The sequence below is a fragment of the Gopherus evgoodei genome, chromosome 2 (genome assembly GCF_007399415.2).
Source record: "Gopherus evgoodei ecotype Sinaloan lineage chromosome 2, rGopEvg1_v1.p, whole genome shotgun sequence".
Taxonomy (NCBI): Eukaryota; Metazoa; Chordata; order Testudines; family Testudinidae; genus Gopherus; species Gopherus evgoodei.
Genome location: NC_044323.1, coordinates 295,940,442 through 295,955,889, shown reverse-complemented (window position 1 = coordinate 295,955,889; position 15,448 = coordinate 295,940,442). Strand labels below are relative to the sequence as shown.

Genomic DNA, 15,448 nt, shown 5'->3' with positions numbered 1-15,448 from the left:
GTCACCCGCAGCACCCGGGTTCCCTAAGCCTGGCCTGTGAGGCAGTCTGCTGCTGGGGCGCCTCCCCAGAGACCAAACCGACTCCACACACACTCGGTGCCATAGTCCCTTGGGGACAATTGCGTGGGCTGGGCTGTCGGCAGCACATCACACTGCCAGGGCCCTTACCATGGTGGAGTCCTCGCGGCTCAGGATCAGGAACCCATGTCTCTTGCCATCGTCCTCAGGTTCAGGGGGGCTGGACTCCTTCTCTGCACTCTCCCCTTTGGCACTCTCGTCCTGCAGGAGGAGAGAATGAAGCTGGGACCCGGGAGCGCACAGCACCCCCACGTCCCTAGGAGCAGAGCCCAGCCAGGGGCCTTTACTCCAGCGATGAGATGGGGTGCTCCTCCAAGAGACCTCTCCCGACTCGCCAGGCCAGACACAGCTAAGGAGCGTGCTGGGATCAGGCCGCAGGAACTGGGGCTTGGCAGAAGCCCGCGAAGGGGCCAGGAGCTCTAGGGGCAGGCAGCTGATGGGCGAACCCAGAGCCTCCCCCTCCACGCCATGGGCAGCCACCCACTGACCTCTTCCTTCTTCTGGGGCGAGATCACAGTCCACATGTCGTAGCAGCCGGGCAGCTCAAAGGTCGTCACCACTTGGGGGCGGATGCTTTTCTGTTGAGAAGAGGCGGAGGCTGGAACTGCAGCTTCCCAGGCCCCCCAGCCCTGGCAGGAGAAGCACCGAGACCCCAGGCTCTCTCCCTGGAGACCCCCAGTGCTCCCGAACACTGGTACAGAGCCCAAACTCTGCCCAGCCGGGGGCTGCGCCTCTCCACGTGCACAGCCAAGGGAGCAGCCTACAGAGACCATGCAGTCCTGCATGCCCAGCAGCTGCAGCATTGCATGCGGCCATGCGGCTGTGCCTTTAGACTGGCGAGAAGGGGCCATGCGCCCGCCAGCTCTGCCATGATAAGCTCCAGATGCCCCCTTCCACCTAGCCAGCACATGGGGCAGCAGAGCTCACTCCCCTGGCCCTGCCTGCTTCTCCCCACCCCCCTCCCTCAGGCACAGCCCGTCTCTGCCCTGCTGGGGGCTCCTCCTGCACCCCCACCCCTCCCATAAATCTGCAGGGCAGGGACGCCTGAAGCCCAGTGCCTGGATGTGGGGCCTTCGCATGGTGACAGCCCTCCCCATGCCACACTCGGACCAGCCAGGGCTCACACGACACCCTCACTCCTGAACACAGACTCTGCCTCCCCTGCCTGTGCCAGGCTCACTCCAGGGCACAGATACCACCCCCCTGCTGGCACCACACTCTCCCCCACTGGTGCCAGGATCCCCTAGGCACAGATGCCTGCCCCTCCCCTCTGGTAGCACCAGGCTCCCCCTGGCACAGATGCCCACCTCTCCCCCCCACTGGCACCAGGCTCCCTCTGGGCACAGATGCTCCCCCACCGCACCCCCTGCCGGTGCTGTGCTCACCTGCAGGACAGAAAGGGCCCCGTTCTTCCCGTAGCCTGAACAAACCACGATCTCCAGGTCTGGCTCCGGGCTGTTCTGAAACTGCAGCCATGGAGACAAGCAGCGGGTGTCAGGAGCTGTCCCCACCCAGGGACGAAGCCCCGAGGGGGAAGTGCCACCACCTCCTGCAGGCCCTGTGCTGGAGGGCTGGCACCCAGCCCTGGGGCTGCTGCTCCTGCATGCTGATGGCTCCACGCACCCCACCCTTGTATCCACCCCCCTTCACCCCACTGGCCCTCATGGCCCCACTGCCTTGGCTCCATGGAGCATTGCAGGAGCCCTACTCCAGCCCCTGCACCCATCCTATCAGAGTCCCACCCGCCCGGCTGCCCTGCAGCGACGGGGACTTGGGTGGGCAGCGGGCTGGGAACGGCCATTGCTAGTGACTTGGCCTTGCAGGGAATCAGCCAGGACAGGAGGGAACAGCTGGACTTGCCTTCCCAAAGCAGCCCAGGTGCTGCTGTTCTCGGGGGCAGAGGGAGAGGAATGAGGCTGGGAAGGCCTGGTGGGGCTTGGAAAGCGTTGTCGGCTCAGGGCAAATGCAACCCTGGCTCCAGCTGCACCGAGCCCAGGGCCCAGGAAGACTCCAGCTCCCAGCATGCATTGCAGCCAGGCTCCCTGGAGTCCGCAGTCCCAGGGGCACTGAGGGCGCATGGACACGAGGGGGCCGAGCGCCCGTGGCTCTGGTGTGGACACACCTCCTCGGACAGGAAGGCGGGCTCCCCCATGGCTGCGTTGGCACAGGGCCCAATGTTGAGGATGCTGTCGCACACCTGCAAGATACAAGAGGGGGTCAGCGCCCTGCGCACAAACCAGACACGGGGACTTCGGGGGGGACCAAAGACTGGAAATGAGACTTTCAGCCTTGAGGCAGCGGCTCCGGCCCAGCCCCAGGCCTGGAGAACGGGACACAGCCCTGCACCCCCCACCTCTCCAGCTCTTGCCCAGCCCCAGGCCTGGAGAACGGGACACAGCCCTGCACCCCCCACCTCTCCAGCTCTGGCCCAGCCCCAGGCCTGGAGAATGGGACACAGGCCCTGCTCCCCATAGGCTCCAGCTCCAACCCCAGGCCTGGAGAACGTGACACAGGGCCCTCCCCCCTCCAGGCTCCAGCTCCAGCCTGCCCCAGCCACCACGGAGCTGGTGGGGATCAGCCCGGTTCCTAAGTGAGAAGGGTCAGTGCCACCAAGTCACAGGCCCCGGCCCACCCAGGGGCCATCTGCAGGGAGGGGCCGTGAGGGAGCTCCCCCGCCCACAGGGGGTCAGCATGGAGAGGAAGCAGCCCCTGCATTGCCTGGCCGGGGCCCTGGGCATGTCAGGCTGCGGGGTAGGTGCAGGGGACTCACCCCCTGGGCTGACACCGATGAGCATGCAGAGCAGCCTAGGGACAGCTCGGCTCAGCGGCAGAGCTCAGTCCTTTGGGGCAGCAGGGGCCTGGGTCCGACCTAGCTGCCTCCAGCCCCCCCCAGCCACTGGGCAGGGAGCCACAGCCGGTCCCCCCAGCCAGAACAACAGGTCAGGGGAGTTCAGGCAGCCCCAGGCAGATTGTGTACCTCGAAGGAGTAAGTGGCCAGCTGGGTCCCGGACTGGGCCTCACTGCCGTACACCTCGATCTCATCCACCTCATCCTGTGGGGCCGACTTCCCCCCTGAAACACAACAGCGAGCCGGAGCCTGGGATGGAGCCGGGACAGCACTGCACCCCCGTACCCTGCCTCGAGCCACGCCAGCCTCCCACTCCCCCCCACAACACAACAGCGAGCCGGAGCCTGGGACGGAGCCGGGACAGCACTGCACCCCCGTACCCTGCCCCGAGCCACGCCAGCCTCCCACTCCCCCCCACAACACAACAGCAAGCCAGAGCCTGGGACGGAGCCAGGAGAGCACTGCACCCCCGTACCCTGCCCCGAGCCATGCCAGCCTCCTGCACCCCACTGTGTGCCCCAGCTCCCCTGCCCTGAGCCATGCCAGCCTCTTGTGTCCCCCACATAGCCCATAACACCAGCTCCTCAGCCCTGAGCCACGCCAGCCTTATGTGTCCCCTCGTCTACCCCGTACCCCCAGCTCACTGGCCCCGATCCTATGCCAGGCACCCCCAGCCAATCTTGGGATGCAGAGACTGGCTCGGTCGGACCCCTTTGCCCCCCCCCCCGACACCGGGGAGGTGCCCACTTACCAGCCCAGTTCCCGGATGACTCCGACCTCTTCTTCTTGACAGGGGGCTCCTCCTGTGGGGAACAGAGCAGCCAGCAGTGAAGGGGCTGACACCCCACCCCACCCCACCCCACCCCCGCCCACCTCTGGGCTCAAGAAAGGGGGCTCCAACCCTTCACCCTCTAGTCACTCTGCGAATGGGAGGAAGGATGGGGCCGCTTGCTGCTTGGTGCTGATGGCCAGGCCAGCAGTGACCTACAGCAATAGCACCCGGGGGCCGCTCAGTGGGAGGAGCTGGGGGCTCTCAGGCCTGCTCTAAGGGAAGCCACAGCACATGAGCAACCTCCGGAGAGGCCAGGGACCAGCTGCGCAGAGAAAGGGTGGGCAGGCTGGGCTGTCCATGCTCAGGGACAAGGCTGAGCCTGGCACCTCTTCCAGAGCTTTCGTCATCTCCAGTTCCCAGCTGTCCAGCGGGAGACCACAGGGCGGTGGGGCTAATGGCTACGAGACCACAGAGCCATGCTCCGGGGCCCCTCGGCAAGCTGACCCGCAGCAGCCGCTGGGCCAGTCCCCCGATGGACGGTGCAGCAGCAACGCCGGGAATGCAGCCAGGCTCGCTTGGGCCTCAGCAGAAGCCCAGGAGGGGTGGAGGCGGGGGGAGAAAAGCACATGGAGGAGGAAGCACCAGCAGGCCTGGAGCTGCCCTGACCTGCTTGTCGGCCGGGTCCTTGGCGACATTCACAGGGGGCTCCTGCAGCTTCTCCGTGTACTTGAGGAGGAGGGAGTTACCGAGCCGCGAGCCCAGGAACAGGTAACCCGGCTCCATTGTGATCATCTGAGGGGAGCAGAGAAATTGACACTCAGATCCACCCCTGCTCTGCTCCGGGACTCAGACACAAAGAGGATGGGCCCGCGGCCCGCGCCAGCCAGCCCCCGAGCCCGGCCACACGGCCCACGCCAGCCAGGTCCTGAACCCAGCCACACAGCCTGCACGCGCCAGCCAGCCCCCGAACCCAGCCACGCGGCCTGCGCCAGCCAGCCCCCGAGCCCGGACACGCGGCCCGCGCCAGCCAGTTCCTGAACCCAGTCACACAGCCTGCACACGGCAGCCACTCCCCGAGCCCAGCCACACGGCCCGCGCCAGCCAGCCCCCGAGCCCGAGCCCGGCCACGCGGCCCGCGCCAGCCAGTTCCTGAACCCAGCCACGCAGCCTGCACGCACCAGCCAGCCCGAGCCCAACCACGCGGCCCACACACGCACCAGTCAGCCCCTGAGCCCAACCATGCGGCCCGCACGCGCCAGTCAGCCCGAGACCAGCCACGCGGCCCGGGGGCTTCCGGTCTGGACTGCCACTACCAGCAGCCGTGTAGATATGGCGGCGCAGGCTGCAAAGCCTACACAGCTCTTTTTGAGTCTGTAGAGCCAGGCTCTGTGGCCTGCTGCCGCAGGCTGCCACTGGTTGTATAGACATGCCCTGCAGAGGGCAGTGGAACCAGGCCTGGGGCCATGATCTCCTCCAAGCCCCCGGAGTACATGAGTCACTCGCAGGGACATTGACACGGTCAATGACTGATCCCCCCAGCCCAGCACCCACCTGCTAAAGAATGGCTGTACCGGGTCAGACCAAAGGTCCATCTAGCCCAATATCTGTCTACGGACAGTGGCCAATGCTGGGTGCCCCAGAGGGAGTGAAGCTAACAGGCAATGATCAAGTGATCTCTCTCCTGCCATCCATCTCCATCCTCTGATGAACAGAGGCTAGGGACACCATTCTTTGCCCTTCCTGGCTAATAGCCATTTATGGGCTTAGCCACCATGAATTTATCCAGTTCCCTTTTAAACATTGTTATAGTCCCAGCCTTCACAACCTCCTCAGGCAAGGAGTTCCACAAGTTGACTGTGCGCTGTGTGAAGAAGAACTTCCTTTTATTTGTTTTAAACCTGCTACCTATTAATTTCATTTGGTGACCCCTAGTTCTTGTATTATGGGAATAAGTACATAACTTTTCCTTATCCACTTTCTCCACATCACTCATGATTTTATATACCTCTATCATATCCCCCCTTAGTCTCCTCTTTTCCAAGCTGAAGAGGCCTAGCCTCTTTAATCTTTCCTCATATGGAAGCCTCTCCAAACCCCTAATCATTTTAGTTGCCCTTTTCTGAACCTTTTCTAGTGCTAGAATATCTTTTTTGAGGTGAGGAGACCACATCTGTACACAGTATTCGAGATGTGGGCGTACCATGGATTTATATAAGGGCAATAATATATTCTCAGTCTTATTCTCTATCCCCTTTTTAATGATTCCTAACACCTTGTTTGCTTTTTTGACCGCCTCTGCACATTGCGTGGACATCTTCAGAGAACTATCCACATGACGCCAAGATCTTTTTCCTAACTCATTGAAGCTAAATTAGCCCCCATCATATTGTATGTACAGTTGGGGTTATTTTTTCCAATGTGCATCTCTTTACATTTATCCACATTAATTTCATTTGCCATTTTGTTGCCCAATCACTTAGTTTTGTGAGATCTTTTCGAAGTTCTTCACAATCTGCTTTGGTCTTAACTATCTTGAGTAGTTTAGTATCATCTGCAAACTTTGCCACCTCACTGTTTACCCCTTTCTCCACATCATTTATGAATAAATTGAATAGGATTGGTCCTAGGACTGACCCTTGGGGAACACCACTAGTTATCCCTCTCCATTCTGAGAATTTACCATTAATTCCTACCCTTTATTCCCTGTCTTTTAGCCAGTTCTCAATCCATGAAAGGACCTTCCCCTTTTATCCCATGACAGCTTAATTTACATAAGAGCCTCTGGTGAGGGACCTTGTCAAAGGCTTTCTGGAAATCTAAGTACACTATGTCCACTGGATTCCCCTTGTCCACATGTTTGTTGACCCCTTCAAAGAACTCTAATAGATTAGTAAGACACGATTTCCCTTTACAGAAACCATGTTGACTATTGCTCAACAGTTTATGTTTTTCTATGTGTCTGACAATTTTATTCTTAACTATTGTTTCGACTAGTTTGCCCAGTTCTGATGTTAGACTTACCGGTCTGTAATTGCCGGGATCACCTCTAGAGCCCTTTTTAAATATTGGCGTTACATTAGCTAACTTCCAGTCATTGGGTACCCAAGCTGATTTAAAGGACAGGTTACAAACCTTAGTTAATAGTTCCGCAACTTCACATTTGTATTCTTTCAGAACTCTTGGGTGAATGCCATCGGGTCCCGGTGACTTGTTAATGTTGAGTTTATCAGTTAATTCCAAAACCTCCTCTAGTGACACGTCAATCTGTGTCAGTTCCTCAGATTTGTCACCTACAAAAGCCAGTTCAGGTTTGGGAATCTCCCTAACATCCTCAGTCATGAAGACTGAAGCAAAGAATCCATTTAGTTTCTCCGCAATGACTTTATCGTCTTTAAGTGCTCCTTTTGTATTATGATCGTCAAGGGGCCCCACTGGTTGTTTAGCAGGCTTCCTGCTTCTGATGTACTTAAACTTTTTGTTATTACCTTTGGAGTTTTTGGCTAGCCGTTCTTCAAACTCCTCTTTGGCTTTTCTTATTACACTCTTGCACTTAAGCTGGCAGTGTTTGTGCTCCTTTCTATTTGCCTCACGAGGATTTGACTTTCACTTTTTAAAGGAAGTCTTTATCTCTCACTGCTTCTTTTACATGGTTGTTAAGCCACAGTGGCACTTTTTTAGTTCTTTTACTGTGTTTCTTAATTTGGGGTATACATTGAAGTTGGGCCTCTATTATGGTGTCTTTAAAAAGGGCCCATGCAACTTGCAGGGATTTCACTTTAGTCACTGTACCTTTTAACTTTTGTTTAACTAACCCCCTCAATTTTGTATAGTTCCCTCTTTTGAAATTAAATGCCACAGTGTTGGGCTGTTGAGGTGTTCTTCCCACCACAGGGACGTTGAATGTTATTGTATTATGGTCACTATTGCCAAGCGGTCCTGTTACAGTTACCTCTTGGACCAGCTCCTGCGCTCCACTCAGGATTAAATCTAGAGTTGCCTCTCCCCTTGGGGGTTCCCGTACCAGCTGCTCCATAAAGCAGTCATTTAAAGTATCGAGAAATTTCACCTCTGCATTTCGTCCTGAAGTGAAATGTTCCCAGTCAATATGGGGATAATTGAAATCCCCCACTATTACTGGGTTCTTAATTTTGATAGCCTCTCTAATTTCCCTTAGCATTTCATCATCACTATTACTGTCCTGATCAGGTGATCGATAATAGATCCCTAATGTTATATTTTTATTAGAGCATGAAATTTCTATCCACAGCGATTCTATGGAACATGTGGATTTGCTTAAGATTTTTACTTCATTTGAATTTACATTTTCTTTCACATGTAGTGCCACTCCTCCCCCTGCACAACCTGTTCGGTCCTTCCGATATATTTTGTACCCCGGAATGATTGTGTCCCATTGATTGCTCTCAGTCCACCAGGTTTCTGTGATGCCTATTATATCAATATCCTCCTTTATCACAAGGCACTCTAGTTCACCCATCTTATTATTTAGACTTCTAGCATTTGTGTACAAGCACTTTAAAAACTTGTCCCTGTTTATTTGTCTGTCCTTTTCTGATGTGCCAGATTCTTTTTTATGTGACTGTTTATCATCTGATCCGGCTCTTACATTATCCTCTTCCGTCCTCTGTTCCTGACTATAACCTGGAGATTCTCTATAATCAGACTCTCCCCTAAGAGAAGTCTGTGTCTGATCCACATGCTCCTCTGCAGCAGTCGGCTTTCCCCCATCTCCTAGTTTAAAAACTGCTCTACAACCTTTTTAATGTTTAGTGCCAGCAGCCTGGTTCCACTTTGGTTTAGGTGGAGCCCATCTCTCCTGTACAGGCTCCTCCCATCCCAAAAGTTTCCCAGTTCCTAATGAACGTAAACCCCTCCTCTCTACACCATCGTCTCATCCACGCATTGAGACTCTGAAGCTCTGCCTGCCTACCTGGCCCTGCGCATGGAACTGGTAGCATTTCTGAGGATGCCACCATAGAGGTCCTAGATTTCAGTCTCTTCCCTAGCAGCTTAAATTTGGCTTCCAGGACATCTCTCCTACCCTTCCCTATGTCATTGGTACCTACATGTACCACGACCACCGGCTCCTCCCCAGTACTACACACAAGTCTGTCTAGATGCCTCGAGAGATCCGCAACCTTCGCACCAGGCAGGCAAGTCACCATACGGTTCTCCCGGTCATCACAAACCCAGCTTCCTCATGCATCTGAGGAAGTGGGTATTCACCCACGAAAGCTCATGCTCCAAAACGTCTGTTAGTCTATAAGGTGCCACAGGATTCTTTGCTGCTTTTACAGATCCAGACTAACACGGCTACCCTCTGATACCAGCTATCTATGCTTCTAATGATCGAATCTCCCATTACGAACATCTGCCTTTTCCTATCAACTGGAGTTCCCTCCCCCGGAGAGGTAACCTCAGTGCGAGAGGCAACCCCAGCACCATCTGGAAGGAGGGTCCCAACTATGCTAGTGCATAAGGGACCCACAGCAGCCCCGACTGCCCAGTCGGGCTCAGCCCCGCTGACCGGCCTCAGGCGGAGTCAGCATCACTCTGGGCAGCAGTGTCCCGCCCACATGGGATGCCCCCACCTGCTCCCCCCATTGGGCCACCAGTTCATCCCCAGGCACATGCCGGGGATCTGGGAAGCACGGCACCTAGCCCCATGGCCCCCATCTGCCCACTGAAGGTCTCTGTAGCCCAGCTACCCTGGCAGAGAGAAAGGCACTAGCCTGGCACAGGGCAAGAGCTGGGATCCCACCTAGCCAGGTCCAGGAGAGTCTCAGGCAATTACTACCACCCCCTTGACAGGCCCCCTGGGAGACCCCTCCTCAGCCCAGCGGCTTACACAGGTGGTGAGGACGCTGGCTGCTGCCTTGTCGAAATGGAAGGAGCGGACGCTTCTCATCCCATCTGTGATGAGGGTCAGGACGTAGCTAAGGAGAGACAGGGAGAACGGTGAGGCCAGGAGCTTGTCCCGGGCCCCGCAGGGCTGCTCTAGGCCAGCTGGAAGCACTGCAGAGCTGCTGAGATGGCCTCCGCGATCAGATCTGCCATGGAGCTGGGCAAGGCTCAGGAGCCTGGGGAGGGGCCCGGGCAAGCTCTCGCCCATGGCACAGCCCAGGGGCCGTGCTCCACAGCAGATCAGAGCTCGTGCCCTGGTGGCATAGGCGGGGGAAGCACACGTGGACATGGGCATGGATCATGCCAGCGAAGTCACAGCAAGAGCACCGGGGTGAAAGCTCCGTGCAGGGTCAGGGTCAGAGGGGCTCTGTGGAGAGTGGCAGGAAAGTGAGTCAGAGTCAAAGGCACCTGCTGGCCGTTCTCCTAGCCGCTCGTGTTCTCTCTCGCCCCCCTGGGGTCCCCTGGAGCCCATCCGTTGCCCTTCGCCCATCCCTTCCCTCTCAGGGGCTGGCCTCACTGTGCACAGGTTCGACACCCATCAGCATCTGCGAAGCAGAGGGCCACTGCCAGTATCCCTGCCTCACGCGCACGCAGGGCAGGGACTGAGAAATGAACAGACCCAGGAACCCTGCCTCCCAGGCTTCCACTCTAGCCCTAGACCCCGGTACCCCGTACAGCTCCTACAAACCTGCAGCTGCTGGGTTGGGGCAGGGGGGGGCGAGGATGTCCCACCAGCAAGAGAGGGCAGGCTCCTTTCAAACCCTGGCTATTTAGAATCCGTCCGTCCACTCCCCCACTAGGAGCTAGAGGGAACAGCAGCAGCTCAAAGCCCCCAGCTCCCTGGGACAGGCCCAGCTACTGAAGGCAAGGACAGGAGAGCCGGGCCAAGCTCCCGGGGCCGCTGCTGGGGCCTTACATCTCCCCTCCTTTCAGCGAGATCACCATCTTGTCGTAGGAGATGAACGCCGCCTGCGCACAGTCCAGCGTGATCTTCACTCCGTCCTGAATGCCTGCGGAGAGAGAGGGCCCCGCTCAGCGCCAGTGCAGAGACACGACGGTGCCCCATGGCCCAGCTCGGCCGGCCACGTCACCACGACCCCCAGGGCAGCTAACCGGCAAGCACGGCCCACACAGACTACACGTCCCAGCATGCACCACTCAAAGCCCTGCTCGACCCTATAGGCTGCGCCTGCACTGCAGCCCCCTGCTCTGAACACTGCCCCTCCCATGCCCCTGGCACCATGAATGCAGGGGGCCCAGCCCCCCTGTGGCACACGCTGGTGCAATGGTCTATCGGAGGACAAAGGAGCACACCTATGGACGTGTTAGAAACCCACAGCACTGCCGCAGTCCCCCCAGCTGAGCAAGCCCCTCTAGCCCCCCGGTCCCTTGCAGACTAACGACCACCCACAAAGCATGTCTGGCACCACAACAGGTCCTCCAATCGGAGCAGACCCTAGTCCTGAGGGGAGGTTCACACCCCCAGCCCCACAACCAGAGCTAAGTCATCTTGAGCCTGACAGCTGTTGGACCAACGGCAGGTCACTTTTACTGTCCTCGCTTCTCCCCGTGGCCCTTTCCCAGGGGAGCCTGGTGCAGACATGCCAGGAAAAGCAGCACTCTGCACGGACCTGTCAGGCAGGAGGGGGTGGCACCCGGCTACGGACAGTGGGTGGGAATTCAGTTCCGGGGAAAGGTCTCGGAGCAGAGAACTCAGGCAACAGGACATCTTCCCCCACCCCTGCCCATAGGCCTCGAGCCGCACCCGGACGGGCCACTGGAGAACTGGCAGTGGAGTCGCCATTCAGGCCTGGCCCCTCTGATGACAATGCAGGTGCCAGCTGGGACGCAGGCTCCTGCTGGCGGGAGCTGGCCTGAGCCCCTGCTCATCTCACATGCACCAAACTATAGCGCCACCCTCCCTCCCCAGAGCTAGGCCCCCTCACAGGCTGTTGGCAGCAAACTTCCCACGCCCAGAACGGCCAGGGACGGTCATTCTTCAGGCTACACGTGCCGTGGCCATCGACTGCTCAGACCCTGGCTCCCAACCAGGCCAGAGTCAGTAACAAGTCCTGAACAGCATCGCTGCCATCGCTTCGGTAGTTGGCATCTCCCACTCAGGCCAAGATCACCCAGCCAAGCTCCCCGCCTTGGTGCCCATCAGCCCCCTGAGCTCTGCCCACAGACCTGCCCGTCCCACGCTGATGGGCCCAGGACAGAGGGAGCGATCCCCTGCCGGGCAGCAGCCCAGAGAGCCGCAAAGAGGAGGAAAGGTACGCCAGCTTACGCAGAGGGAACACCGTGGTCCCAGTGGTCAGGCTGTTGAGGGACACTCCATACGGCGGGACGCTCTGGTTCAGATACAGCAGAGAATTAACCGCGAAGATCACCACGCCTCCTGGAGAGAGAAAGAGCCCAGCTGTAAGCGTCAGAGGCGTGAACACCAGGGCAGGGCAGCTCCTCCATGCTAGCCACATGTGAGTGCTGACTGGAGGGCAGTTTGCAGGGTGGGCGGCTGGCATGAGACTCAGACTCAGACTTTAAGGTCAGAAGGGACCATTATGATCATCTAGTCTGACCTCCTGCACAACGCAGGCCACAGAATCTCACCCACCCACTCCTGTAACAAACCCCTAAACTATGTCTGAGTTACTGAAGTCCTCAAATTGCGGTTTGAAGACCTCAAGCTGCAGAGAATCCTCCAGCCAGTGACCCATGCCCCATGCTGTAGAGGAAGCTGAAAACCCTCCAGGGCCTCTGCCAATCTGCCCTGGAGGAAAATTCCTTCCCGACCCCAGATATGGCGATCAGTTAAACCCTGAGCATGTGAGCAAGACTCACCAGCCAGCACCCAGGAAAGAATTCTCTGTAGTAACTCAGATCCCAACCCATCTAACATCCAGGGACTCACTGCACACATGGCCCCATACCACTCTCTGGGCCAGCCTGGGTGCAGTGAGCTGGAGGCAAAGGGCTCTGGACCCCGGCCCAGAGCGCCCCTCACTAGATCTGCATTTCAGCCCATTCTTCAGAGCAGGCTTGTCGGGACCGGGCTCACGTTCCCCAGCGTGAGTGGATCAGCTCCCCTGGGACCCATGCAGAGCCAGGGAAGGACACTGCGCAGGGGACAGCCCCGGAGCTCTCGCTCATAGGACACTGCACGAGGCACCCTCAGGCACCCTCCCACTTGGCCAAACCAGGGTGGATTCTGGCAGTGGGTAAATTAGATCCTTGCCCTGCTTTAAACCCTTCCCCTGGGGCTGGGCAAGGAAGGATTCGCAGAGCTCACGGCACCAGTTACTGGGGAACGGGCTGGGTATGACTCCTTCCTCTCAGAACCGAGGAGTCTCTCTACACCAACCCTGAGGGGGCTGCTGACACAGGCTCACGTCTGAGCTCCAGGGACGGCAGATGGTCAGAGAGGAAGCTGGGAGGAAATGAGGCTCCTTTAGCTCCACCCTCAGCCCCCCTTATCGCGCTCCAGGGGAGCGAGTGCCCCACACAGCTGGTGCCATTCTGTCCGTACGGATGGCGAGTGTCAGGCAGACTCTGAGCTGGCCCAATCTGTGAGGCGGGAATAATACTACAATAATGCACTTACCCGCCACTCGATGCATCCCAGGCAAAGCCCCACACCACCGTCCAAGCCCCGGGGTAGGCAACCACCGGACTCGCCTTACAGAGTCTCGAAGAGGCTGAGCGACTTGGCCAAGGCCACAAAGAGTCAGCAGCAGAGAGGGGACCGAGCCCAGGAGTCAGGCTAGTCTCATGCTCTAGCCACCAGCTCACACCCCACACCTGGGAAGCAGACGTTCGTCTCACCTATTGGCTTGGGCACAGCCAGGGCCTGCGTGCAGTCGAAGGGCAGGTTGCTGAGGGACCAGATGACTGGATGGACCTTCTGCATGATGTTCAGAGAGATGGCCACGATGCTGCATGTGTCCTGGCGCACAGCCACCCGCCTGCACCGAGGGGAAGGAGAGACAGCAGCTCGCGTACGCTCCACCCCCAGGCCTGCTCAGGGAGCCGGTAGCGGGACAGGCCGCAGCAGGGACAGAAGACAGGGGAAGTGGGTGGAAGGAGAGAACGGTTGGGGTGGGGTCTCCCCCAGAAAGCTGGCTGCCCTGTGCTTCGGTATCACTGGTCACATGCTCCCCACCAGCCCCTACATCCTCCGTTTTCCCAGTGACTGTATCTGTCTCTGCTGCGGCTCAACTCACCTCTGCAGAGCGGTCTCCCCTGCTGGGTCCCATGAGGTTTGTGCCACCACCCCAGCCCCTCCACGCTGCCCCTCCTCCCAGGAGGGGTACCCCAGTGCTGCAGGTCTGTGCCGGGCAGCAAGCTGTGCCGTGGCACTTGCTGGGATTGGCCCACACTCCAGCTCCGCAGGGGCTGCACCAGCCATCCGTGGGTGCCCGGAGCCACCTGCAAACAGAAATCGTTCCCCCCCCCACAACGAGAAGCAGCACCGTGCCCCCTGCAGCACCAACTCAGAGCAGAGCACCCCCTGCCGAGTCGCCCTCCAGTGCCTTCATTCAGCACCGAGCAGGCCCAGCCTTGCATGGTGCCCACAGTGGGCTGGCCGGGACTCCAAGCTGGCAGCAGCCCAGGGGGGTGGGAGGGACGTACCCCGGCCAGGTCTGGTTGGGCTCGAACAGGATGAGCAGGGTGGGCTCATAGTAGCCATACAGGAACTGCATGTCGATGATGTTGAGCAGCTTCTCGTCCAGCTCCCGCACATCAATGATATAGCTGGGCAGGAAACTCGATTTCTGGCTGCAATGGGGCGGGGAGAGGAGGGAAAACACTGTCACACACAGAGTCTGGGAGGCCGAGCCTAGCAGGCGGCCCCCCTCTGGCCCAGCCAACCCCACGGCACCTTCCTCACAGCCTCCAGGCAGCTCCTGGGAGGGCAGCTCCCTCCTCTGAGGGGGAGCGAGGCCTGTGAGGAATACAGGTCGCAGCTCCTTGACCAGAGAGGCATGGCAGCGCCGCTCCAGACGGAGCACTGCACGCCGATGTCTGCAGCCCGCAGGTAATCAGCTCTTTACACACGCACTGGACCCTCGGCACACTGTCAACATGGCCCCCTGGGCATATAGGCTGCTGGGCATCTGCACCCTGCAGGAGATGGCTGGCTCAGTTCATGCAGCAGCGTCCCGCCCGCACCAAACCACAGGATTCCCTGCCTATTCTCACACCGGTTCTGGCACATTTCCTAGCCCAGCCAGCACTGGGAATGGCCCAGCCAAAGTGAAGCCCCCCTCCTTCCAGGGAGAGATCCTGGGCTTTCAGATCCCATCACCCTCTTGCCTTTTCCACCCCCAAACACATGATTCCGGTGGCCAACTTCACCAAGTGCCGAGTGCACCCCGAGGCGCCCTGTGGGGGAGAGCTGGGAGCGGGCTGTTGCAGAGCTCAAGTGCAGGGAAGCCAGGTGGCGAGCGAAATGAGGGGATCCCGTGAGCCAGCAGGGAGCTGGGAACGCTGCCAGCTTTGGAATGGGACAAGGGGCTCTCACCCTGTGTCCACCAGTGCAGGGGGAGTTCAGCCAGGGCTAGCTCTGGGGCCTTACCCCTCTCCCATGACCCCCTCATGCTCGTCCGTCAGGGTCTCTCTCCGGAAAGGCAGCACCACCAGGCGTGTGCCGTAGATCAGCATGACAGCACAGCGCCCGTCTGGGTCCACCCGCACCTTGGGGATGTGAACGTTCTGCACAAAGCCATCCTGGGAGCACACACAGCACAGAGAATGAGCCACCCTGGCCTCGCCAGGGCCCAGGAGCAAACATGCCAACCCAGGGCAGCCCGCGATGGAGCCCCCGCCGC

The 15,448-nt window shown here is 58.8% G+C and overlaps 1 protein-coding gene across 2 annotated transcripts in view; it reads right to left on the bottom strand.

The window, feature by feature from the left end:
- CPSF1 (cleavage and polyadenylation specific factor 1) overlaps positions 1-15,448 on the bottom strand; it is a 53,116-nt gene that overhangs the window by 29,197 nt on the left and 8,471 nt on the right. For both annotated transcript variants that reach the window (XM_030554007.1, XM_030554008.1), the window contains exons 6-18: positions 15,196-15,347; positions 14,250-14,396; positions 13,443-13,582; positions 11,908-12,018; positions 10,537-10,630; positions 9,565-9,652; positions 4,365-4,490; positions 3,678-3,729; positions 3,056-3,150; positions 2,201-2,275; positions 1,464-1,544; positions 567-656; positions 169-279 (exon numbers count right to left, since the gene is read on the bottom strand). In XM_030554007.1, the coding sequence (XP_030409867.1) occupies positions 169-279; positions 567-656; positions 1,464-1,544; positions 2,201-2,275; positions 3,056-3,150; positions 3,678-3,729; positions 4,365-4,490; positions 9,565-9,652; positions 10,537-10,630; positions 11,908-12,018; positions 13,443-13,582; positions 14,250-14,396; positions 15,196-15,347 (1,362 nt within the window). The remainder of the gene's footprint in view (positions 1-168; positions 280-566; positions 657-1,463; positions 1,545-2,200; positions 2,276-3,055; positions 3,151-3,677; positions 3,730-4,364; positions 4,491-9,564; positions 9,653-10,536; positions 10,631-11,907; positions 12,019-13,442; positions 13,583-14,249; positions 14,397-15,195; positions 15,348-15,448) is intronic.